Source organism: Protopterus annectens, chromosome 12.part0, assembly GCF_019279795.1.
Source record: "Protopterus annectens isolate FY-2018-M chromosome 12.part0, PAN1.0, whole genome shotgun sequence".
Lineage (NCBI taxonomy): Eukaryota > Metazoa > Chordata > Ceratodontiformes > Protopteridae > Protopterus > Protopterus annectens.
In genome coordinates this window covers 389,075,321-389,099,767 of record NC_056746.1, presented here as the reverse complement: position 1 = coordinate 389,099,767, position 24,447 = coordinate 389,075,321, and the positions used below count along the sequence as shown (strand labels likewise).

General features: G+C 39.2%; 1 protein-coding gene across 4 annotated transcripts in view; it reads left to right on the top strand.

Moving 5' to 3' along the window:
- The window catches only part of SLC29A4 (solute carrier family 29 member 4), an 838,710-nt gene that overhangs the window by 662,046 nt on the left and 152,217 nt on the right, over positions 1-24,447 (top strand). For all 4 annotated transcript variants that reach the window (XM_044089484.1, XM_044089483.1, XM_044089482.1 and 1 more), the window contains one exon: positions 23,327-23,447. In XM_044089484.1, the coding sequence (XP_043945419.1) occupies positions 23,327-23,447 (121 nt within the window). The remainder of the gene's footprint in view (positions 1-23,326; positions 23,448-24,447) is intronic.

The window sequence follows — 24,447 nt, the reverse complement described above, 5'->3', positions numbered from 1 at the left end:
AAGCTTGAACTGCTTTATCAATAATACAAATATTTTGAAACCTACACATTCACTGAAATCTCTAAACAACACATTTGTAGTTCCCTTTTTCTTTATATCATGCAGGTGTTCATATATTCTATCCCATAGTCGTATTTTTGTTTATCCCACATAGAAGGCTGAGCATTACACGTCACCAAATGTATGACACCCACTGTGTTACAATTAAACAAACTTAGGCATTTGTTTGAGGCCAGTAATCCTCTTTGTGAGGTACTTCTGTGGCCTTTCCAGCTGCTTCTGATGTCTTGTGAGTCACATTCCAAAAGGGTCGTTGTACTCTATAACGGGTCAAATGAGTGATGAGTATTGGGGAACAATGACCTCTTTTTTCCTGGATGAGAACCCTTTTATGATGAGGTGTGCCACGTAGAAGGACTTCCTGACTACTGTGGCGATGTGACTATCAAAGGAGAGACTACTGTCCACCTGCGTCCCAAGGTATCTTATCATGCATTTGGTGTTAAGTAGATTGCTGCCTATGTGGTAGTTCATGGGTATAGAGTTTTTACCAAAGGGTATGACACTGTACTTTTTGGCATTGAGCTTGAGGCCATGGCTCTGACAACAGGCATCTGTTTCAGTGAGGCCCTTCTGTAGGATGTCCACATCATTTGGGGACTTGACTATGGCTCCTAGTTTGCAGTCATCTGCGAACTTTATCAGTCAGAGGCCTTCTGTGTTAGCCTGTACTTCAGAGAAGTAGATACCAAACAGGAGAGGTCCCAGGATGGAACACTGTGGCACTCCAGTTGTCACTGCCTTGAGGTCAGATTTGGAGTCTGCAACTTTTACAGTGTGGGTTCTGTCAGTGAGCCAGGTGGCAACCCATCTTGTGACGTAGGGATTTATACCTAGTTTAGTGAGTTTAGCTATAATTCCAGAATGGGGGATGGTGTTGAAAGTCTTGGTGAGGTCAAGATAGGCTGTGTGAACCATCTTACCCTCATCCACGGCTTTGGTGACTGCCTCAAAGAAGTCGATCAGGTTCAGGAGGCATGATCTGCCTTTCACAAACCCGAACTGGGTGGGACCCAGAGTTTGGAGGTTACTAATGTCTTTGTTTATGAGTTCCATGATGATACGTTCCATGGCCTTGCAGACCAGGCTCATCAGGCTAATAAGTCGATAGTTCCCGGGATCAGTGGTGGCCCCCCCCTTTGTGGAGTGGGATAACTGTTGCCGTGCACCATTCAGTGGGCACAAAGCCTGATGCGAGGCTATTATTGAACATGGTGCTTAAGTGGGGAGCCAGTTCGTTCTAAAGTTTGTGTAAAACACAGCCTGGGATGCTGTCCGGTCCCATGGATGTTGTGTTTTTGGCTTTAGAGAGTGCAGCTTTTACCTGCGTAGTTGTGATTACAGGGACTCTGCATTCTTCCTGTATAGATATGGGCCCTTTAGGGGGTGAAAGGGGGGTAAAGTTAGCACTGAACCGATCTGCCAGGATGTTGGCAATATTAGTTGGTTCTGTAGTTTTCATGCCTTTGTGCTGTAACTCAGAGCAGATCTGGGTGTTGCCATCTAGATTCTTGACGTAGCTATAGAATGCTTTGTGGTTGTCCTTGGATTTAGTGGTGATTTTGCTTTCGTAGCTAGCTTTGGAGGATCTTATAAGGGATCTCAGCTTCTTACTGAGGCTGACCAGGGAGCTCCTCCACTCATGGGATTTCACTCTCTTTTGCAACAGTTTCTTCCTTCTGTTGTACAGTTTGTTTATGGCAGGGGACCACCAGATTGGCTTTTTTTTTTGGAGGATAGTGTCTTGGTTCTGTTTGGGATAGCATGATCCATGCACTCATGTAAGTGCTTATAGAGTCATGTAGGATTCAGCAGTTGTAACTGTATTGTCCATCTGTATGGGTGTCATGAAGTTCACCAGTTCTGTCTTAAGAAGCATGAAGTTGGCTTTGGAGAATTTTTTTACTGTGGTTTCCTTAATGAGGGGTGGTGGTGGGATGTGGATATCAAGGGATATAAGCTTATGGTCTGATCGGACCAACGAGGAGTTGACTTCAGGTGTGGAACACCGGTCACTCATGTTGGTAATGACTAGGTCTAGGATATTGTTGCCCCTGGTGGGGATGTGGATAAGTTGATCTAGGGCATTGGAGTTTATGAATTCCAGAAAGTGTTGAGCTAAGGAGTTGGTACACGAGTAGTTTTCCCAGTTAATGGTGGGGTACTTGAAGTCACCCATCATTAGGGTGTTTGGTTGAACCCTAATATTTTCCAGTACATCAAGAAAAGAGGAGTAGGAATCCTGGGGCATGGTGGGGCATCTGTAGCAAGCTACAATTTGGATTGCAGTTTTGCCCAGAGTTAGTTGCACTTGGATAACCTCTGATGCATTATGCTGAGCAACTAGCCTGGAGGTGTGGATATTCTTAATGAATATGGACACACCTCCTCCTTTGGTGTTTCGGTCCAGGTTACATGGCCAAAAAATGTGGTATGAGTTATAGCCTGGTAGCGCAGGGGTGCTCTCTGGAGCCTTGAACCAGGTCTCAGTCACTGCACAGATATCGATGTTCTCCATTTTAAGGAGTGCCTCGAGTGAGTGCATTTTGAGATTTAGACTTCTAGCATTGAGTAGCATTACCTTCAGTTTTTGTTTGCCTGTTTCTGTTATGATGGTGAATTTGTTATTTGAACCCTGCCTAAAAAAGGCGCTATAGGGGCAGTAAGAGCCTTAGCCAGTATCCGGAATCCCAGGGGCGACAGGTGCAGGCCATCTGTGGCAAAGCATCGTTGTCTGTCGACCATGTCATCCCAAGCAGACAGATACTGGATCCCCTTAGAATGACACCAGAAGCTTAACCAATTGTTGAAGTCAATCATTTTGTCCTTGTACTGCTGTATCATTCTGGGCGATGGCAGAATGCTACTCAGGGCTAGGGTCATACCTGCCTGGGCTACAAGATCGGAGAGCTCCTCCATGTCTCTTTTTATGTAGTCCAGAGAGGTACATCTCAGGTCATTCACACCAATATGGACAATGACAGAGTCATATTTGTACTTGGTGTGGAGTGACCTGAGTGATTGGGTTATGTGGCGGATCCTGGCACCAGACAGGCAGCTGACAGTAACCTTCTCCTTGTCTAGCCTGGTGAGTGGGACATCAGTGTGCCTGACTATAGAGTCACCTATGACTAGTGTGTTGGGTACATTATTTTGCCTTATTGGCTGTGGTTGAGTGGCACACTGAGAATGTGGGCTATGTGTCATTTGGGTTGTGTTGGGGATGGAGGCTGCTTGCGTTTCTGCTTTGGAGGTCTCTGTTGGTTAGACAGATTATTATTGAGAGCCTCCGCAAATGTTTTTGTGTTACTGTGTGTGGATTTTGGTGGTGTAGATTTAGTGAGACTATGTGATGAGTGTGGTGTGGTGCAAATGTTTACCTTCGCTTCATGACTGTCAAGTTCAGTCTTGGTTAGAGAGAGCTTTATCTCCAGTTTGGCTAGATAAGTGCATCTCTCACAGGTTGTAGTGTTGGGTGGTAGGAGGAGAGGGTTCTCAGTGTACATGAGGCAATTTGTACATTGCCTCAAGATGCCCAGATTAATCAGATAGACAGGAGAGAACACTGGGAGCTGACCCTTGGACATGCCTGAATAAAAAACTATTTTCCTCTAGATAAGTGAGGAAAGTCAGTACAAGAGCTGTTTTTCTCTAAGCAAGTGAGAAAAGTAAGTACAAAAACTGTTTTCCTCTAGGTAATGAGGAAGATAGAGTGCTATAGTATAGCTTATTTAGTGCTTACAAGTTCTGAACAAGTGCTCAGCATGAACAAGCAAATTTAAGTGCTAAAACTAAGAATCTGTATCTGCACTAGACGAGTTACAGGACAAAAACAAGTGCAAATGCAGGCTTTCAAATCAGAAAGTTGAGAGAGATGGAAGAGATTGCCCAAACAGTCAATAACTACAATTTCTGGGCCAGAACCACTCCTTATGTGGTAGACAGGTTACCTAGTGCTTACACTCCCACTGATAAGCTAGATGGCTTCCCTCCAACACAGAAAGGCTTGGGGGGCTCAGAAGCTTACATACATTCCTGGATACCTCAAATCTGTATCTGGAACAGTAGTTACAGGAAAGGTTGGAAACAGGCTTACAGTTTTTTTTTTACAGAAAAGTAGCAAAAACAGTAGTAAAAAACAATTCACATGGAGTGCAAGCTAGCACACTTGAGTATGCAGCAATGTTAGACCAAAGAGTTTAAAAAATGCAATTAAATTAAAAAGGACTAAAAGCAAGTGCAGAAATAGTTTATTAGGTAGAATGTGGTAAAGAGATGGGACTGGGGGAGTGTCCCAGATCAAATCTACAGTAGGGCGGGCAACTGCAAAAGCTACCAAATTTAAACTACAAACCAAAAATAGGGAGGGTGGGTAGGACAAAACAGTTTCAACAGAGATCTAAGCAACAACTAACAGAACAAACCTTAAAACCAAAAAAACATTTTCTCAGCTCTGTATATTTGCAGATCAGTCTCTCAGAACAGTGAGACAACAGTTTCAACACAGATCTAAGCAACAATTAAACTCTATAACCAAACAAAATATACTCAGCTCTGTATAATTGCTCTACACTGACCACCTCAAAAAACTCCAGCTTTACTCCGTAGCATATCGCCTACTCCGAGGTGATTTCTGCCTAACATATAAAGCTATGTCAAACCAAGAGCTGTTGGACATGCCACACCTAACGAAATCCCAATCCCTCCAAGCTACACGCTCTAGGGACCTAAACCTTGTCACCACAAGGGGGGCATAAGCTATGGTACCTTTCTGGCTAGGCTTACGTAGGCCCTTGGGCCGATAGCCTAGTACCTACCTATGAACCTATAATAGTCTTGTTAAAATTTGTCACATTCACATAAGGAATGTCATTAATGTACCTACACATTTTGCATCTTCCACACTTGGACATTTTGGATCTGTATTGATCTCTTTTTTCGGCCTTCCTGATTTCCACCAATCCTTTAAGATTTTCCCCTACTAAAAATAAAACAAAGTCTCTTGCCCAGATTCATTTTTACTTCCAGTGTAAAGATTAGGTTCCATTGTTTTTTAAAATATTAAATAGTTTACTAACTTTGCTGTTATACAGAACCACCATTGCTCCTAATTTAGTGCCTTCAGTTTCTTTAACCAAATCAGTCTTGTTGGTGGCACCCAAAATTAGTGCGTATCTAGACCCCTTCCTTCAGATTTAATTTTCCTTGTATCCTCCAATAATTTCACATAGTAATTACTTTCCATGAACGTTTTAATTAACATTTTATTTCAACATTAAATATTCGATCATCAGTAATTAATCCTGATAAATGCACCATCTGCCATTTCACTATATTCTTCCTCTTGTGAAAAAAATGTGTGGCAACTATCAAAATGTAAGTTGTCATGTAGATATTATTTCTTTCTTTCTTTCTTTCATTCTTTCTTTATGTATTTATTGAGATTTGATTACCATGAAAGACATACTTGATAGGTGCCCATTTTCAGAGGACGCCCAGGGAGAAAAGCTCCAAAGTATTTCAAAAACATAAATCTTTATACACAGTTATGTCCAAATAATTAATCCTGTCAAAAGCCGTGGTGTAAGTAAATTTTAACAAATCACTAGAAATATTAAAGTAGTCGGTTAACTGCCTAACTAATTTATTCCCTTCCCATAAGATAAGAATATCATCTAAAAATCTATGATATCTACGAGCAAATTTAAATAGTGGTGAATTGAAAATAAATTGCTTTTCCCATTCATTTAAAACAATGCTGACAAAAATGGGACACATTTTACCCCCATTGCAACTACTGTGCATTGGTGAAAAAATTCACCTTCCAAAAACACAAAGGAAATAAAAGAAATTCTTAAGGGACAAACATAAATATGAAATGAAGACATTTTATTCTCCTGCCAGTGTTAGAAATGTTAAGTTTGATGGGAGTGGGTAAGATAGTTTTTCTAGTGGAGGAATGGACATTAAGCATAATTATAATGGTGGTGGTCCTATTCATAATGAAGCAAGCTATAATGAGAATTTTTCAGACTTTGTGGAGGTTCACAGATCTGAGAGGTTAGCGAACCAAATGAAACAGACAAGGCCTCAATGAGGCTTTCAGAAACAGAAACGGAAACAAAAAGGAAAGAGGAAATATTACAAATACCAGTGTAACTATATTGTTGCCAGGAGGGATGTAAAGGACACTAATAAATATTTGTTTATTTTTAGTAAGGTAATAAGAATCTCTGCTAAACTGAATTTTGATATTGGTTTGTTGTATGGGGAATCTGGTAGTTGTTGGGAAATATTAAAACAATGCCACCACCTTTTCTCTTTATATGGTCATTTATGATGATATTATAGCCAGGGGTGTGTGTAATTTTAGTTGTTTATGCAGGGTTTCAGCCAAGTTTAATTTATAGCAAGAATATCAGGCATACGTTGGACAATCCAGGTATGTAGTTCAGTGGTTTTATTTCTTATGCATCTAATATTTCGGTTGGCAAAAGTTAAATTACCGGGGTTGAGAGTTGACCATTTTTGGCTTAGAGTAGTGGGTGGAAAAGAGTTGTCTTGATGTTGATTGTGATAGGTGGGGCCAGAATCAGAGTGAATGTCTCCTCCTAGGAGGATTTTAATATACTGGGGTATTACTAATTCTTGTTTTTTTTGGAGAGCATTTTCCACTTAGTTCTCTTTTGATTTGAGTTGAAGTAAAGTTAATCAGTCTATATTTGGGGTAAATGTGAGGAGTGTCATTAAATAGGTTTGCTGTAATGTGTGGCGAGGCAGAGAGGACATATGGATAGGTGGTTGGGACAGAGGTGGAGAGATGTTGAGAGTTATTATTGAGTCATGGTGGGATGAGAACTCAGATGGGGGAGAAGAATAGAGGATAAGCTGAGGAGTAGTGTGATTAAAGGGATTTATATTTTATTGATGGCTGGTAGTGGGGAAATAGAAATTAAGAAGAAAGGAATTGCAGGGCTGTAGGATATTTAGTGATGGTGGATTCTGAAAGCTGGTAGAAGGTAAATAGGAAGGAAGTATTTTCTATGAAAGAAGAGAGTTAGTTTTTCTTGTTATCCTTTCTTTATATTTCTGAAATGTAAGAAATCGAGAGATTTGAAAGGCTAGATTATGAGGATATAATTAAGATAAGATATAGTGAGGATTTATTTGGGGAAAGTAGAAGTTGTAATGTAGAATAATAAATAAACAGGTACTGTTATGGAGAAGTCTTAGTATGAATAGATACAGTGCAAAGCATTATGGAGAGGAGAAAGGTTATTGGGAATGATACAAAATGTTACATGGAAGTTAGAAAGTAGAGAGATAGAAACAGGAGTGTTTGTATGATAGCTGTAAAGTTGTTTGGGGAGGGTTAGTGAATGGGTGTCAGAAATAAAATCTATGTGGGAAGTATTATAAGAATTGGTGGTGGGATAGGAGAACAGAGTGACGCCACATGTAGTGAGGCTGACTGTAACTTGCTTCCCACTCTCAGATCAATTATTTACAGAGTACAATCTGTTTATTGCCAGCACAAAGGAATTAACAAGGAAACACATAGTAGAACAGGCTTCCTTTCATTTACTGAATGCAGAAACTAGGAAACTGTGAAGAATAAGTAACTGACATATAAAGGGTAATCTGCTGGTCGAGAGAAAGGACAGTGGCTAACTTAGTAAGTGGCATTGAAGTGCAAGGACTAATCCCTTGGGGGAATGTCATGGCCACTTTCTAACACAGGGCAGGCTTGTATTTGACTAGTTAAAGTAAATATTCATCAAGGCTGTTCATGTTAAAACATGTTTACATTGCCCAAAACAAAATTCTCAGTTAGAAATTTTGGGAGTTGGGCCTTGTGACAGAGCTATTGCAGTATCGGGGTTAGGGTTGGATATAGTGATCACAGGTCTGAAAGAAAAGAAAAGAGAAAAACTCTACTAAACAGTAATATTATATTCAGGCAGTAAAGGTAATACTTATTCCTAGAAATGGAGGAAGAACCACAATTAGTGAGAGCAAGTGGGGTACAGGAGTTCTTCCTACAGGAGACAATTTTATTGTAACACGAAAGAGATGGTAAGACACTATTTGAATGTAATGCCAAAACGGGATTAGCAGGAGGTATAATGGCAGAGAACCACAGTAATACAGTGTGTATATATAGAGCTTTATAGAGCAAATTATCATAACATTGGATTACACTGATAAGCACAATATAAAACCATCCTTTAGTATCATTGGATTAACCAGTACATCAAAAGAGTGTTATACATATACCAAAACTCCAGTAACTGACATTACATACTTGTTAAAGGGCACTAGCCCAACAAATATAAAGTGTGTCCAACTTGAAGGAAGTTGATACAAATATGACACACTATGTAGGCCTTTTTATTGTTCTACACAGTATTAGAACATATAGAAATGTACTAACACATGACACATATCTGCACTGTGAAAGAACATGGTGACTGAGTGTAAATGGAGACAACAATGAGGGAATATTTAGAAATACATTTACTACAGTGACCTTCCCATCCTCAGGTCAATTATTACAGAGAACAATCAGTTTATAGCCAGTAGAAAGCCTATAACATTATATTGATGAAAGACTTTACCTTAAAGCACCTGATGAGCACATGATGAACAGTATGGGCTTCCACAGGAGACAGCGCAGATTAGTAACCCACTAGGGTAAGTACATGCTGATGGATATAAACTTACTGTGTTATGGGTGCAAATTACATTTTTTAATATATGCTAACCTTACCATTCTAAGGAACTATTGCACCCTTAGAATGAAGTCTGTACACATTCCTAATATGTATTGTTTTTCAGATATTACTGTTATAAACCTAAAGTATGGCGGCCACGGTGGTGCAGTGGTTAGCATTGCTGCCTCACAGTAAGAGGTTCTCCGGTTCGATCCTTAGCTGGGATGGCTTCTGTGTGGAGTCTGCATGTCCTCCCTATGATTGCATGGGTTTCCTCCGGGTGCTCTGGTTTCCTCTCACATCCAAACGACATGCTGTAGGTGCATTGGACACTCTAAATTGGCCCTAGGTGTGAGTGCATGCGTGTGTGTGCCTTCCGTGGAAGGTTGGGTGCCGGGCTGGCAACTCGACACTGTAAAACTCTACTGCCAATCATGAGCGGACAGGTGATCCGCTGTGGCGACCCCTAACCGGGAAAAGCTGAAAGAAGAAGAAGACTGTTATAAACCTAAAGTGAAGTACCATTCAGGCTATGAACAGGAAGAGGAGGAGGAGCAGAGGATGAGACACTAACATTGGCCACCATGCATGAAGCCCCAGGTGAGGTGGGGCAGGAGGCTGTGCTAGAGATGAATTACTGAATGCAGGAACTAGGAAACTGTGAAGAATAAGTAACTGACATATAAAGGGTAATCTGCTGATTGAGAGAAAGGACAGTGGCTATGCTAGAGGTGGAGCAGGAGGCTGTGATGGAGGTGGGGCAGGAGGCTGTGGTAGAGGTGGAGCAGGATGCTGTGCTAGAGGTGAAGCAGGATGCTGTGCTGGAGATGGGCAGGAGGCTGTGCTAGAGGTGGAGAAAGAGGCTGAACTGGAGGTGTGGTGTAGGTGGAGCATTCAGGAGTATGTCCTGGAGGTGGAGCAGGAGGTTGTGCTGGAGGTGATACACCTCAGCATCAAGTAAACTGGAGGCAGTTGTCAAGCAGCAGCTGCAGTGAAGCTGGACAGAACTGAATACCTTCTGAAATGGATCTCATGTTTACTCCTCCAGTAGGCTTTGGTCTTCAGGTATTCCTCTCACAGGCCCATGATATCAGCCTTTTCAGACCACTATCTGGCAATGGCTCCATATTGGTTGCCCTCTGTGCTGGAATGATAGCCATCAGTCAGCCAGCATCCCACCCTGTCCCCTAACATGTGTCATCACTTCATACTATATCATGCGTGTTAGTTTGTATGTGTTCCAAACCTGTCTATCACCATTTGCTACCTTTATATGGATTTGTTCATCCCTTTACACCATTTGTCTGTATTATTTTATGTTCATGTGCCCCCCCTGCACACTGTCCTCCACTTCTCCCTCTGGTACCCTGTTTTCCCCTGACTTGCCTTCCACTTCCTGCCTCTACCCACCTTCTGATTTGTCTTCTAGGTTCTCTTTGTGTGTTTTCCTCTGCATACTGTCCTTTTCTACTGACCTATATCCCCATTTTCACCTCTTCATGCTGATATGGGTGGGCATTTATGCTACCATTCCCAACTGTGGACAATGCATTTTTATGACGTTGACTATGACATTCTCCACCATTCCACCTTAAATTGTGCTACTTGTTATAGCACAATTCACATCTAATTTGTATGTTTGATTTTGGTGTTCCTCCCTCTGAGCACCACACGTTGCTCTGCTCACCTACACAGGTCAAGCACTGCTTAGCTAGTTTGCCTTACCTGCTTACTATAGCGTTCAGTATGACACAAGTGAGCAGAGAACACTGCTGAGCTGTGTGTTCAGCACCATTTATATATCTATGAAACCCAGTCCCAATGTATGTTACTTTAAGTTCATAATAGTAATATGTTGAAAAAGAATGTGATTTAAAAAATTCTATAGACTTCATTTTAATGGTGTTATAGCTAAGTTCCGGTTTTGATTTTTTTCAGTTCATATATGTTTATTCAAAGTCAAACTTTTTATAAAACTGAGGGCACATGGAACCACAGTGCTGCCTCATTGTCATATATTATATGTAATTTATGTACAATAATGGAAAACTCATAGCAGCTGCAACCTGTGGCAGTGCTGATTTAAATTTAACATTTCCAGCATGGATTACATACTGAGGACATCAATATCTCTACACCTATAAATGTCAGGATTCAGAGCATACCTCTCACCTGTCCAGATTTTTGTGGACTGTCCAGATTTTGGCCTCATATTTTTGGTCAGTTCTTTATAAAATATGTGGTGTTCTGGCAATCACTGAGGACTGAAGTCACTAAATAATGACATACATTTGCGGTTCAGACTTCATATCTTTCACAAAATGCATGCTAACACAAGTCCTATTATTCTAGCACATTTTTAAGATCATAAGAGCAATATTTAAAATCTTTTCCTATTTTTGGGCCTTTGCTCCACTATTATTTTAGGTTTTGTCCAGTCTAGGTCTTGCACTAAGAGGTTGAGAGGTATGATCCATGAATTCCTCTGCAATGAGTATTATTTGCAGGGTAGGGAGAGTTGTGGCCACAGAGGAACAGTAGTGTGATACAGGCAAAAAATTGGAATAATGCAGTACATTTAATGCAGAAGTGATGGCTGTTGTGGAGCATTTCTAGACCACTGATCACACACAGAGATCACAAGTAGCAGTTATGATAGACAATTAAATGATAATACTTGTTTTATGATTGCATAGTTTTCTACCACAAAAGGAAAGGACAAACAGAAAGCAGATAGATGAATTGGGGGCTGCATTGCATAGCTGGTTACACATTACCCCCCCTCAAACATACCCAGAACACACACACACAACACATGATCGCAGCTCACTAAAAATGCTATATTGGCTAGCTATTAAGAGGTAAAGGTTGCTAGATGTGAAGTGATACTTTCCCTTTGCAACGGTATAGTAGTACAGTTTGTGGGTTGATGCAGTGGAGATTCCATGACAGTGGTACAGAACTTTGTATTCTGGGGTATGATTGTGGCACTGTGTGTAATGGAGTTCAGGTCACTAGCATTACTGGCATAAAGGGCTGAAATTACCATGCTGTCTGCATTAGTATGGTGGTCAAAGCAGTAGTAACATTCACTTCATCAATACATGAGTACAATACTGCACATTCGTATTGTGAATAGACTCATTTGTTTAACAACAGTGATCACTGGTGAGACTGTTTGTGCTGTGTTGTTTTTGATTTTTGCATGGCATCCCCTCCATTGCACATGTTGTCATGTGATGTGCCCTGCCCTTACACTATAGGGTTATTTCTTTGTTATTTTCCTGGATCTCTACAGGAGATGTACACCACTACTTCCACCCTTGCAGTCTGTGGTACTTCCCACTACATATGTGGCACTGGGTTCGTGTCTATAGCAGTTCACATCCTTCTTACCTTTTATATGTGTTTGAACATTTGGCAGTATTGCCCTGTACTTCCTGTGCCCAGTTTTAAAGATACATGGTTTGTAAAAGTGCCCCATTCTACTTCTGTGTTTATTTCACTGTTTTTATACATCCATCTGGTATACAACAGTCAGTTAGTGTACATGCCTACTCTGGTCCTCCTTAGAATAACTATGAATTGTGCAGTGATGGCTTTGTTTGAAATGTAAGTGATTGTGTTTTGCACATATGCTATTTGTACTGCCAAGAAGTATAGGTCTTCTACTAGTCTCTATCTGGTGGCTTTTTGTATCATGTTGACATCTTATGCACTACTGAGTATAATTGTGTACCATGCCGGTCCAAAATAACATAATGTATGTTACATAAGCAAACACCGGAACAGAGTGATACATGTGCTATCCTGCATAATGTATACATCGGCATGCATTGAGAAACACAGTGTTTGGCACTTAGAACAATGTTATGCATCGGTAATAGACACTTATTCCACATGGAACCCCTGTAAGTTTTTAAAAAGTTCACAATATAGCTCACATTAAATCTGATATGCAAGGAAAATGCATATATCATATTAAAACTACCAAAGTAATACACAGCAAATACTTCCGAAAACAGTAAATTTTGCCAAAAATGCAAATCACATTTATAAGGTACATTATCTCGATCACTGCTGCAGTAGCCTTAGCTATACAAGTTATATCCTGCCAAGGATATAACGCAGGCCACCTTCCAAAGCTTCAGGGCACCTTCCATGCACCCAAACCAACAATCAACTTGAGCTGAGCTGACAAAAAAGACAGGTTTGGGTGCCAATCCCCCCAAAGCTTTCGTGTCATTGAAGAGAGCACTCCTCTGCAGGCTTGCAAAGATTGACAGTCAGTTTGTGCTGTTCCTTTGCTGGGCAAATAAGTTCCCTGTGGAGAAAACCATTCCACTTTAAAATTGTTGTTTTATTGTACTTTTCTGTTTAAAAGCTAGTAATTTAGGTTTTAACAGACTGTCATTAGACTTAACTGAACTTTTAAATGGGAATGCACTTTTTTCCAGTCAATTTAAAAGTTACTTAAAGTAATTGAAAACATTTTTTTTCCTGTGGAGAAATTCTGGTTATTTTACTTTTTGGGCTGACATAGTATTTTCAAGTACTTTTTACTGCGTTTTTGCATGAAACAGTGACTTTTAAAGACTTTATATTTCTACTGGCTCTCGCTGCCTGTTTTCTCTGGGAAACAGGCACCATTTTTAGCTTGACCATGGAACAAACTACTGGTCCCATAGTCTGTCCTACCAGCTACAAAACTTTGCCACCACAGCAGCATAGCAATTTTCCTCAGACACAGGTGGGTGATTCTGCTGTGGTGATAGCTTGTCACTCAAACTACTCAACTTTTTCCCTGAATTCTTCCGGTGTAGCACCTACAGCCACTATGGAATGGGGTGAGCCAAATCATCTGTGGCTATTGGGGTCCCCTCAGTGGGCAAAGAAGAGCCATTCCTGTTACTCCTGGGAGAGGGAACAGGGAAGCTTCCCTGTTTGGGAATGTTGTTCTCATCCCTGGGGAAGCTGCTGCCATTAATAACAATGTTCTCCCCATTTTTCTGTCAAAACAAACAGAAAACTAAGCATGTATCTACTTCTCCTCAAACTGCCTTAGGCAGGAATAGTTTACTGAGTCTAGCTCACGGTTTAATTCAGTCTGTTGAAACTTCTTATAAGGTGGTTTCCTGGTAGAAGAAAGGGGATACCTCTTTTCCTGAAGTGATTCAAGATTCTGAATCTGGACAGGAGGATGAAGGGACAGATATAGGGTATTCTCCACAGATTTTTCATTTAGCCTCAAGGGAGAGCGCAGTTTCTGATTGTCCCTGTTAGGGTTTCTCTTTCTCTTAGGCTATTTCCAAAATGTGCCAGAGTTCTCAGCCCCTTAGAAAATACTATGAACTGTTTTAGGAGGATTGTCGAGAACCTGCCAGTTGTCCAGCATTATAACCTATCCTACAGCTGCATAACCTATCCAAAAATCTCAGTTCCACTAATAAACAGCTTTTAGAAGTAAATAAACCTAACAAAAGAGCTGGTCAAATCCTCTACTCTTTTACTATTGCAAGACAATGGAATACCCTGCCCTCCAATGTCAGTATCTTAGATTCTATTATGACCTTCAACCTCACTCTAAAAAATCACTTTCTTAACACTCATGCCTGTCCTTGCTCCTCTCTCAAAGAGTAACATACTCTACGTCGATCTCTTAACTTTAAAATGTATACTTCCTGTTTTCCCTCTTTTCTGCCATCTCCTCACCACCCTTATCTCCCACTCTTTTCCCCTAACTCACTACCTAGTATCTTCCTACTTCTCCTCTCTTCCAAACCCTACATCTCAAACTAAATATCCTTATACTCCTATACCTATCCTGTTAACATCTGTCTCTCTATACTACTATCCTTAACTATTACACTCCCCCTGTCTAAGTAATCCTACACGTAAACCTTCACTGTCTCAAGTCCTTCAAAACTAACTACAACTTATACCTACAATAACTTACCTTCTTTCAAATATATAGTTCTCCCTCATATCCTAGACAGACTTGACTGTAAACTGCTACTCTGTTTGCATATTAAGCTTTACTGCATCTATAACCACATGCAATAAGATATTAAACTTAAACTGTGTTTTGTGTAATAGAATGTGATGTGAGCACACAACTGCAAATTGTCAAAATGTCTTTACTTTATGTGGATCTTTTTCCGAGCCTCCGCTGAAAATGGGCTCCTGACCCAGTCGGACTTTCCTGATCAACAAATCAACAAATGTCAATAAATAAATAAATTCCTCCATTTCTATTAGCATTGCAGGATGTGTATGCCACTGCCTGCAATTTTCCTGATAGTCTGATGCCCCTAAAAGGCAGATAGAATGTATAAAGTTATTCCATTGTTTTACGTTTTTACACTGTCTTCACAAACCTGACCCAGCAGTTATAGGTTTAGTTAATTCTATCGCTGCTAAACATTTAGTTAATTTCATTTCTACTCTTTCTGACAAGTATGGCGAGATTATTAATACGTATGGGAAAAAGTGTATGCTTCTGCAACTCTGATTTTCAGAAATTTGAATTGTCAGGCTCATATGTTAAAGTATATTCTGACTAATTGTGAAAGCATGAGGAATGTTTTATCTGCAGTTTCTTCTTGTAAGGAAAATCTGCTTTGAATAATTTAGTTTCTTCCATAGTACTCATTTTTACAGTGTGTGTATGACTCAGATGGTACTTCTTCCAGGGCTATGGCCACTTTTATTGTTTTGAGGATGTTTGTCTGTCTGTATTCTCAGAACCTTCCAGATTATGTGAAAAATGAGATTTGAAAATTCTCCTTAGGATAGAAATTTAGTATTTGTTTTTTTCTGCTGCAGAGGTCATTAAAAAGTGTGATGAAAGGGATAAGCCGATAAATAGTATCTCTAAGATTTTTCAGCCCTCATTTTCCAAATTTTCTAAGGGATTCTCTAACCTCCTCACCCAATTTTGGCCAAAAAAAAAACAAAACAAAATAAACGGTCTCAACAAAATGCTAGTAAACAGACACTTAAGAAGAAATGGCAAGGAGGTTCCAAAACGAATTCAGGAACCCCACAAAAATGAAGGGCAGTGTAACAAGTCAGAATGACGATATTCCCTCCTCCCACCCTGGCAGGCCCTTTCCCTCTTCTAGAAAGTTTGACTCTCTACTTTTCACTTTTGCAACTGGCAGTTTCAGGCAAATGGGTTCTGAAGATCATTCATCGAGGTTACAAATAGCAGTAGGAGGACATCCCTCCTTTCCTGGAGGGTATTCCTTATGTACCAGATCAAACTCCTTTATTTCCCCCTTGTCCTTCAGCACATGCTGCACTAGGGAGTGGCAGAACCAGCTCCTCATTCCAAGGCTGGGAAAGGGGTTTTATTCAAGGATGTTTTAGTGCATAAGAAAGAAGATGCTTGGAGACCAGTTTTGGATCTTTCTATACCTGTTTGTATTAGTGCCCACGTTCAAAATGCTTTCACTTCACAGCCTGTTACTACTTTTAACTCATTTAAGATTCCCGGTAACACTAGACTTAAAAGATCCTTATCATCACATGATTTCATCCAGACTTCTGCCATTTCTTAAGGTTCTGTGTATCTGGATCACGTTATCAGCTCTCTGCCTTACTCTTTGGATTAGCCACTGTGCCAAAAGTGTTAACAAAGTGCCTAGCTTAAGTTTATCTCATTGCAGGCTATGAAGTGGATAAGATCTTATCCAATGTATGAAAGCTTTGATGGAGAGGTCCAGGCCATCCCTGGAAATGCAGTTAAGACTGTCTACCATCTTCTCCCAGAATGATATATATTGTACCCCCTTTGAATGACAACAGCGGCTAAGCCTTTTGTCACATTATGGCTTTATTCCTGGTGATGGTAGAACATTGCTCAGGCTAGGTTCATACCAGCCTCAGACTCTTCTACCTGGATTTCCATCATGTTTCTCTTCATATTATCCTGTGAGGTACATCTCAAGTCATTTACACCCACATTCATTATGACTCTGTCCTGTGTGTACTTGTGGTACAAGGACTTGAGCTCTTGCATCATGTGGCAAATCCTGGTGCATGATTAGCAACTGACTGTGACCCCCTCTTTGCACTGATTGGTCAGAGGTGCATCAGTGTGTCTCACAATGGAGTCACCTATGACTAGGATATTGGAGTGCATGGAGGTTTGCCTTATGGGAGTTACTGGATTGTGTTGAAGTTTGCCTTATGGGAGTTTAAACTGAGTCAATGTGACTCTTAGATGTATGTTTCATGATAGATGCTCTCTGTGTTGTGTGTTTGTAAGATAGCTGAGGGTATCTGTTTCTTAGGTTACTTTTAGGAGGGCTTTCTGGTTTAGATAAGTTACTTTGTAAGACCCTCAGCATATGTAGGACTAAGTGTTGGGTTTGAACTGTATATGCTTTAGTTTGGTGTCGTGTGATAACCTGCTTGTTATTTGTTGTTGCTTCTTGTGAGAGCTTTGCCTCCAATAACATTGTATAACTACATCTCTAACACATTGTGGCCACTGGTTTAAGTTGTAGGTGGTTGTCAGTAAACATGAGGCAATTGCTACATTGTTTCAGAATGCCCGTTTCAATGAGGCTGGCTCCAGAGACAGTTAAAAAGTGCAAAGCCATGCTTCCATGTGCATGTTGGTATAAATGACTTGAAATGTTCCTCCCTAGATTATATAAACAGAGACATGATGGAGCTCCTGGTTTACGAGTCTGAGGTTGGTATGAACCTATCCAGACCAACAAAGTAAAAAAAAAACACAATTACTCCACAGAAAAAAATAGTTTCAGTTATTTATTTATTTTTATTTATTCCACCTACTAAACTTGAAAGTATGCCATTGCCTTGATCACATGCCGTCTTAGTCTGACCTACTGTATAACTTGTTGCATCTCCTAACTTTCTCTGTTAGTAACTTCTGCTTAACCCTCATCTCTACTACTATAGCCCTACTATAGCCCCTCCTTTCTCTCCCCCTTCCATTCTCCACACTGTTTATCTTTTCTCTCCACTTCCTATCAATGTCTATACATTGTCCTTCTTTAGAACGATTATCTTTTTGTTGTTACTCTCATATGTAGTACAATTTGACCACTGCTATCAGTGCAATCCTTAAAGTTCATATTTTTTTCTTTTGTTTTTCTCTTTATAATTAATTTCGTATTTGCATTGTTGTTTTTAATCATTTTTGTCCTGTATGTTTACCTTTGCTTATGTTTGCTGGGACTCCTTCCCCTTGGGTCTCCACTGAAAATGGGTTGCTTACTATCAATGCAATGCAAATAGTTGATAACCTTTTCTTTTTTACAATTATTTTGTATTGTGATTGTTATTTAATATTTGTATATTGTCTCTTTATCTTTACTTATGTTTGCTGGGGCTTTTCCCCTCAGGTTTCCACTGAAAATGGGTTTGTTTTCAAACTCATTTGAACTAACCCGGTTAACAAATGTGAAATAAATAAATAAATATATAAATAAACTGTAAGTTTTTTATCTGCCCAGCAAGGTAACAGTGTTTCTGTGAACTCCCAAAACCAAGGATAGTGCACTAAATCAGAATGAGTATTTAAGAGACTTTGTTCCCACTTCCAACCCTGGTACCCCATTTTGCTTTCCAGAAAGTCTGAATCTTCACTTTTCTATTTGGCAACAGATAGTTTCAGACAAATGGTTTATGAAGATTAGTCAAGGTTGCAGATGGCAATGGGAGGAAATTCCTTTCCATGGAATAATTCCTCATCGTCCAGACCAGATTCTTTTATTTCCACCATTCTTTCATCACATGCCGTTCCAGGGAATTATAGAACCAGTTCCCCCTTCACAGGTGGGAAATGGATTTTATTATTCAAGGATGCTTTTAGTGCCAAAGAAAAAAGAAGATTGGACTCCAGTTCTGGATCTTTCTTTCCTAAACCAATTTCTGATAGTGGCCAAGTTCAAAATGCTTTCATTTTACAACCTGCTCTCTCTTCTTCCTTATTTAAGTTTCCTGGTAACATTAGATTTAAAAGATACTTATCAACACACCATTATTCATCTAGATTTCAGGTGTTTCTTAAGGTCTGTGTGCCCGGATCACACTGCCAGTGCTGTGCCTTATCCTTTGGACTATCCATTGCACCAAGAGTGTTCTGAAAGTGTCTAGCTCCAGTTATAGCTCATCGCAGGCTACAGGGTATCTACATTTTTTCCATATTTAAACAACTTTCTTATGTTGCAGAGTATTTTTCAAAGTGTCAAGAATCTCTCTCTCTTGGATGAGAGATCTCTTACACAAGCTTGGATTCCAAGAGAACATTCAAAAGTCTTTCTTGACTTCCTCTTGCAAGAATGTGTTTTAGGATGTCAGCTAGACACTGCAGTTCAAAGAGCCTTTCTTACACAGGAAAAAAATAAATCTGTATCTATATCTATTTTATTTCTTTTTTCACACAGACTTTGGTCAGTGTGAGGGAATACATCAAGATTTTGGGTTTCTTGGCTTTTAATGTTCTCGTGATACCTTGGCAGGATTCCACATGATTAAGATACAGTTACATCTGAATTCTCTTTGGTCCCAACACCAACACCCTTTGTCGTATTAAAAATCACAATGCTGGGGTTTGTCACAAGTGAAATAACTTAGTGGCAAAAACACATACCCCTAAATCCAGGTCTCCCCTTCTCATCCCATTTTCCAAAGCAGTCAGTCACCACAGACACTTCAGATTTTGCTTTGAGAGGGATGAAAGTACAAAGTGTGTGGGACACTAAAGACAGACAGAATCACATTAAGTGTAAAAGAGATGCTTGCCCCGATAAAGGAACTCAACTCTCTTAATCATCTTTGGTCCGTGAGACCTCTTCAAGTTGTTACAGACAATACCACAGTCATGTGGTACATCAACAAGCAAGGGAGAACCAGGTTGTACTCCCTATGATGGCTAGCCATGTTGGTTTGGGATATAGCCTCACAGCACAATCTTACTCTATAGGCATCCTACATTCCATCACAGCATAATTATTGGGCAGACAAGCTGAACAGGACAAGGGCAGACCCTCAAGAGTGGAAACTAGATGATGGGAGTTTTTCAAGATTTGATCCATCTGTGGGGAGTTCCTCAAGTAGACCTCTTTGGCTCCTCTCTGAACAATCAGCTAGCAAGATTTTGTGCTAGAGAAGTCCAGGAAAGAAGGCCTAGAAGACAGATGTTTTTACTTTTTCTTGGGCAGGAACTTTCCTATATGATTTCCCTTCCTTTCCACTAATATCCAGGGTACTTCTGAAGTTTTAGAAGGAATCCCCCAAGATCATTGTTGTGACTCCCTTCTGGCCCAAGCACCCATGGTTCTCCCTTCTTTTGGAAATGACAAGAGGCAATTACCACAAGCTTCCTGACAGACTGGATCTACTGACATAAAAACAAGAGTATTTGATACACCCTGACACCAATCAACTTCACTTGACTGGCTCATACCTCTCAACCTCTTAGAGCAAGAAATCTGGAGAAAGCCATGAATAAAAGTGGAACAAATGCCCAAAAATAGGGACAATGTTTAAATATTGCTCTTACAAACTTTTATGATTGATGTGGTTTGATCTTGTTATATTTTCATAAGTATACTTTTGGTGTGCCAGCACTGATCTCATGTGTATCCATGCATGTTGATATTGTGTCATAGACCCGTGCCAATGTATAATATCTTTTTTTAACAGTTAAAAAATATACTTCATGTATCATGTATCATGTATTATGCATATGAAGTACTTCATGTCTATGAGGCAGAATGCCTTACTGCACATTCAGTACTCATGTCTTTCCATTGCTATAGCACCCAAAACAGTTCTTTTGTTATGTTTGCTAGTGATTGACAAACTCTTTTCAATATACTTGTTTTTATATTTCACACATCATATAGACATGTTATTTACTAATACAGATTCTGCAAGATTAATTCAACAGAGGGCATTAATTGCTGTCATGGTTATAGTCAGCTTACTACAAGCAAACCTGATGTAAGCAGTATGGCCTGTATCTTGGATCTCCAAGAAGTAGTTTTTCATATCCATTACCTTCATAATCTGTTCTACTTTGTTCTCATTTATGCCTTATTATTTGATGCATAATTGATGTTATACACATCCTTTTCCTTTTAACTAAGTGAAAGCAATTTTGCTTATGTGCACATCTATAACTTTAGATAAAGTTACTTTTAATTAAAACCCCACCAATCATTTATCATTTATTATGCCTTATTAAATAATCATGCGAATTAACAAATTTACTCTATTCTATTCTATTCTGTTCTATTCTATTCTATTCTATTCTATTCTATTCTATTCTATTCTATTCTATTCTATTGCTCGGTAATATCAGTATCTGCAGACTATGTAGGGCCTTGTGCTGTTATAAAAAAACAAATATCTAATACATGGCATATTCTTTCTGCTCTAAAGTTAAATACTGATTTTTCTCTTAAGTGCTACTAATTTGTACATCTTCTCTTCAAGAAAAATTTAGTTAAAAAACTTTATGACATCTTCCTCAGCAACATGCAAGAATGCAACATATTGTATCTGTTTAGGCTTTTCAGTTACTCCCATTTCAGAAGTTTCAGTTAGTTAACTTATGGTGAGAAAAGAATTACATTTTTGGATCATAAGCTTCTAGGTTTAAGTACAGTTTCCTCCTAGTAAAAGAGTCCTGGGGGTGTGGCTTAGATCTATTTTTGATGAGAATTGTACTTCTATATTTTCAAACACAAATACTTTTCAAAGAAAATATATGTCTTCACTCATGCAAATGTATTATTTTTTTATTTCAGGCATTTGTTTCTCCACTTGACACAATCAGATGTCAAGTGCATTAATATATAGCACATAAACACAGTAGATGTGGCATACCCCCATAATGCCTATATTCCTACTAACAGCTCTCTAGATGTACTGTGTGCCACTTGACATGGAAATCACTATAGCCAGCTCATTAGCCTTAATGCTATATAACCATATATAACACTTCCACTGTGGGACTCCACCAGCAACTTCCATTCATTTTATAACTCTGAAGAACAGAAGCATTTTGTTCTCATATTAAGACACACACATGTACTCTTTAGGCTAAAATCAAGATTTCTGGTTTGATCATCTTCAAATCATGTTCTATGTACCTTTTAACAAACAGTCCTAACTTACATAACTTTCCCATTTCATGAAACACGGATCCCCGATTTTCAACCTGGCATACACAGAACCCTATTAAACAAATTTGTCTTACTTTTTCCCCTAAAAGTTTTCTTTTAAAAGCTGTTTGAAGTTACTCTTACAGACTGTACTGCACAGCATAACTTTCACAGTTTTTATGTTATGTTTCTATGACAGGAATTATGAAACATGAATCCATAATTAATGAGAGTTGAAAAAGTTATGATAATGCATTTAATATGGCAACTTTTTGCTATATGTGGTCAGTGTTATACACCCAAATGTTTAATGTGCAATCTACTTGGCCACTATCTCACTATGGGAACCACTCTTTAATTATACCACTGACATCATATAAGTAATGTCCTCAAATGTAATTCTAAATAGTGAATGTGATAATACCTGAAATGGAAGAATTTCAAAATAAGAGTGCCTTGGCACAAGTGTGGGGTCCCTAAGATAACTAAGTGATAGTCTAGTCAAAGTATTTTGTGCATTTCCAAATATGTGAGTCTGCATTTCTTTGATGGGCTTTAGCTTATACACTTCACCAAGTTTTGTAACTTTGGACTTAAAATTTCAATTTATTGTACAGACAGTATCAGCTCATAAAGTATATTGGCATCCTTACGGAATTCTACAAAAATTTAGTTTTTGAATTTTAACTATGAAAGAGCCACTGAAGTATATTTGTGCAATAACTGTGCTACTAAAAAGTTTTGGCTGGGGTTATTGCTAAAACTGACAAAATTAAAAGTTTAATTTTGTTTAATTTGGTGAATGTTTACTTATGTGTAGTACCTTACACAACATGAATTATTCCTGTGTTAAAAAACTATCACATTTTCAAATACTTAAAAGGTAAGAGTAATTGTTTTTCAGCAATATGTATTTGTACTCTTGTTCTAAAAAAAGACAGTATCACGGTAACAGTTGCACCTCATCTCAAATCATTGGAATCACAAAAAGTAAGTTGTGTTAATATTTTCTTCCCCCCAAGTGCACACCTGTCAAACCTTTCCCTGTGGTGCAACCTTAGTCAGCAAGATAATACTGCTGTGCATTCCACTGGACTCCTATCAGCCAAAGATTTATTGCATCAGAATGAATCTGCAAGCCATTAGAAGGTAGTACAAAAAGACGTAAAGAAGTAAAATCAGGCATATCTGAGAAGAATGTATGTGATGCCTTCTTTACTCAGACTATAAGCATTTACATGTATGTTATGTGAATTACGTCTAAGTCTGGTAGAGATCAGACTGCTTCCTCTGCTGCTAACAGTTAAAGATTGGTCAGGGAGCCTTATGACAATTTGTATTCTTTCTGGCTGTATATAGACGATTAGGAGAACCCTGCTACTTTTTGTTTTTGGTCTTTAGGAAAATGGACCGCATGGTTGCTCTTCTCCAGGGAATGAAGCTGATGTCTCCAGCAGTGGGGCATATGTGAGATTTGATGTACCCAAACACAAGATGAAGACAAGCTGGCCAAACATTAAAGGTAGGGTGCATGTATACATATATAATTAGATAAATGAATAATGTTTTTGTAATATAGGCAATAATCATTCTGTGACTGCAAACATGCAGCGATATTTTCACTCCTTTTGCATATTTTTCCATTGTAGTATTATGCTCTCTGGTTACATGTTTTTTTCCAATTTAATATTGCAATAGAACTAGAACCTATTTTAGTACTCATCGGATGCAAAGCAGAGAAACCATTCCTGGATAGGATACCAATCACTTGCAAGATTTGAACATACTTTCTCTCTGTGACACACACACACACACACACACACACACACACACACACACACACACACACACACACACACACACACACACACACTCACAGTTATCACTCATTTATGCATATCACGCACACCTACTAAAAGTTGGCAAAATGCCATTTAACCTACAGAGTATCTTTCGGATGTGGGAAGAAAGCAGATTACTTAGCAAAAGCTATCCAGACAAAAGGAGAATATATATATATATATATATATATATATATATATATATATATAGGTCTACCTGATAACACCGACACGCCAAAACACCAACAACAAAATAACCGACATGACAAAACCGAAAAAAAAAGAAAGTTCAAAAACACGAAACTTCACATGCCTAACAATCAACAAAACAAATACCTTTCCTGAAAAACACACACACACAATGCAAGCACACCAAAAACCTTACAAACCTACACTAAACCTTACATACACAACTATCTATGCACTAACCTTAACCCAAACCCTAACCCTAAGGTCCATCACTATTACACACTTACCTTACCCGCACCCTAACCCTAACTCGCTTAATCTGCCCCTAACCCTTAACTCTGTCACTATTGCACACTTACCTTACCCGCATCCTAACCCTAACTCACTTAATCCACCCCTAACCCTCAATTCCATCACTATCGCACACTTACCTTACCTGCACCCTAACCCTAACTCACTTAACCTGCACCTAAACCTAAAGTCCATCACTAT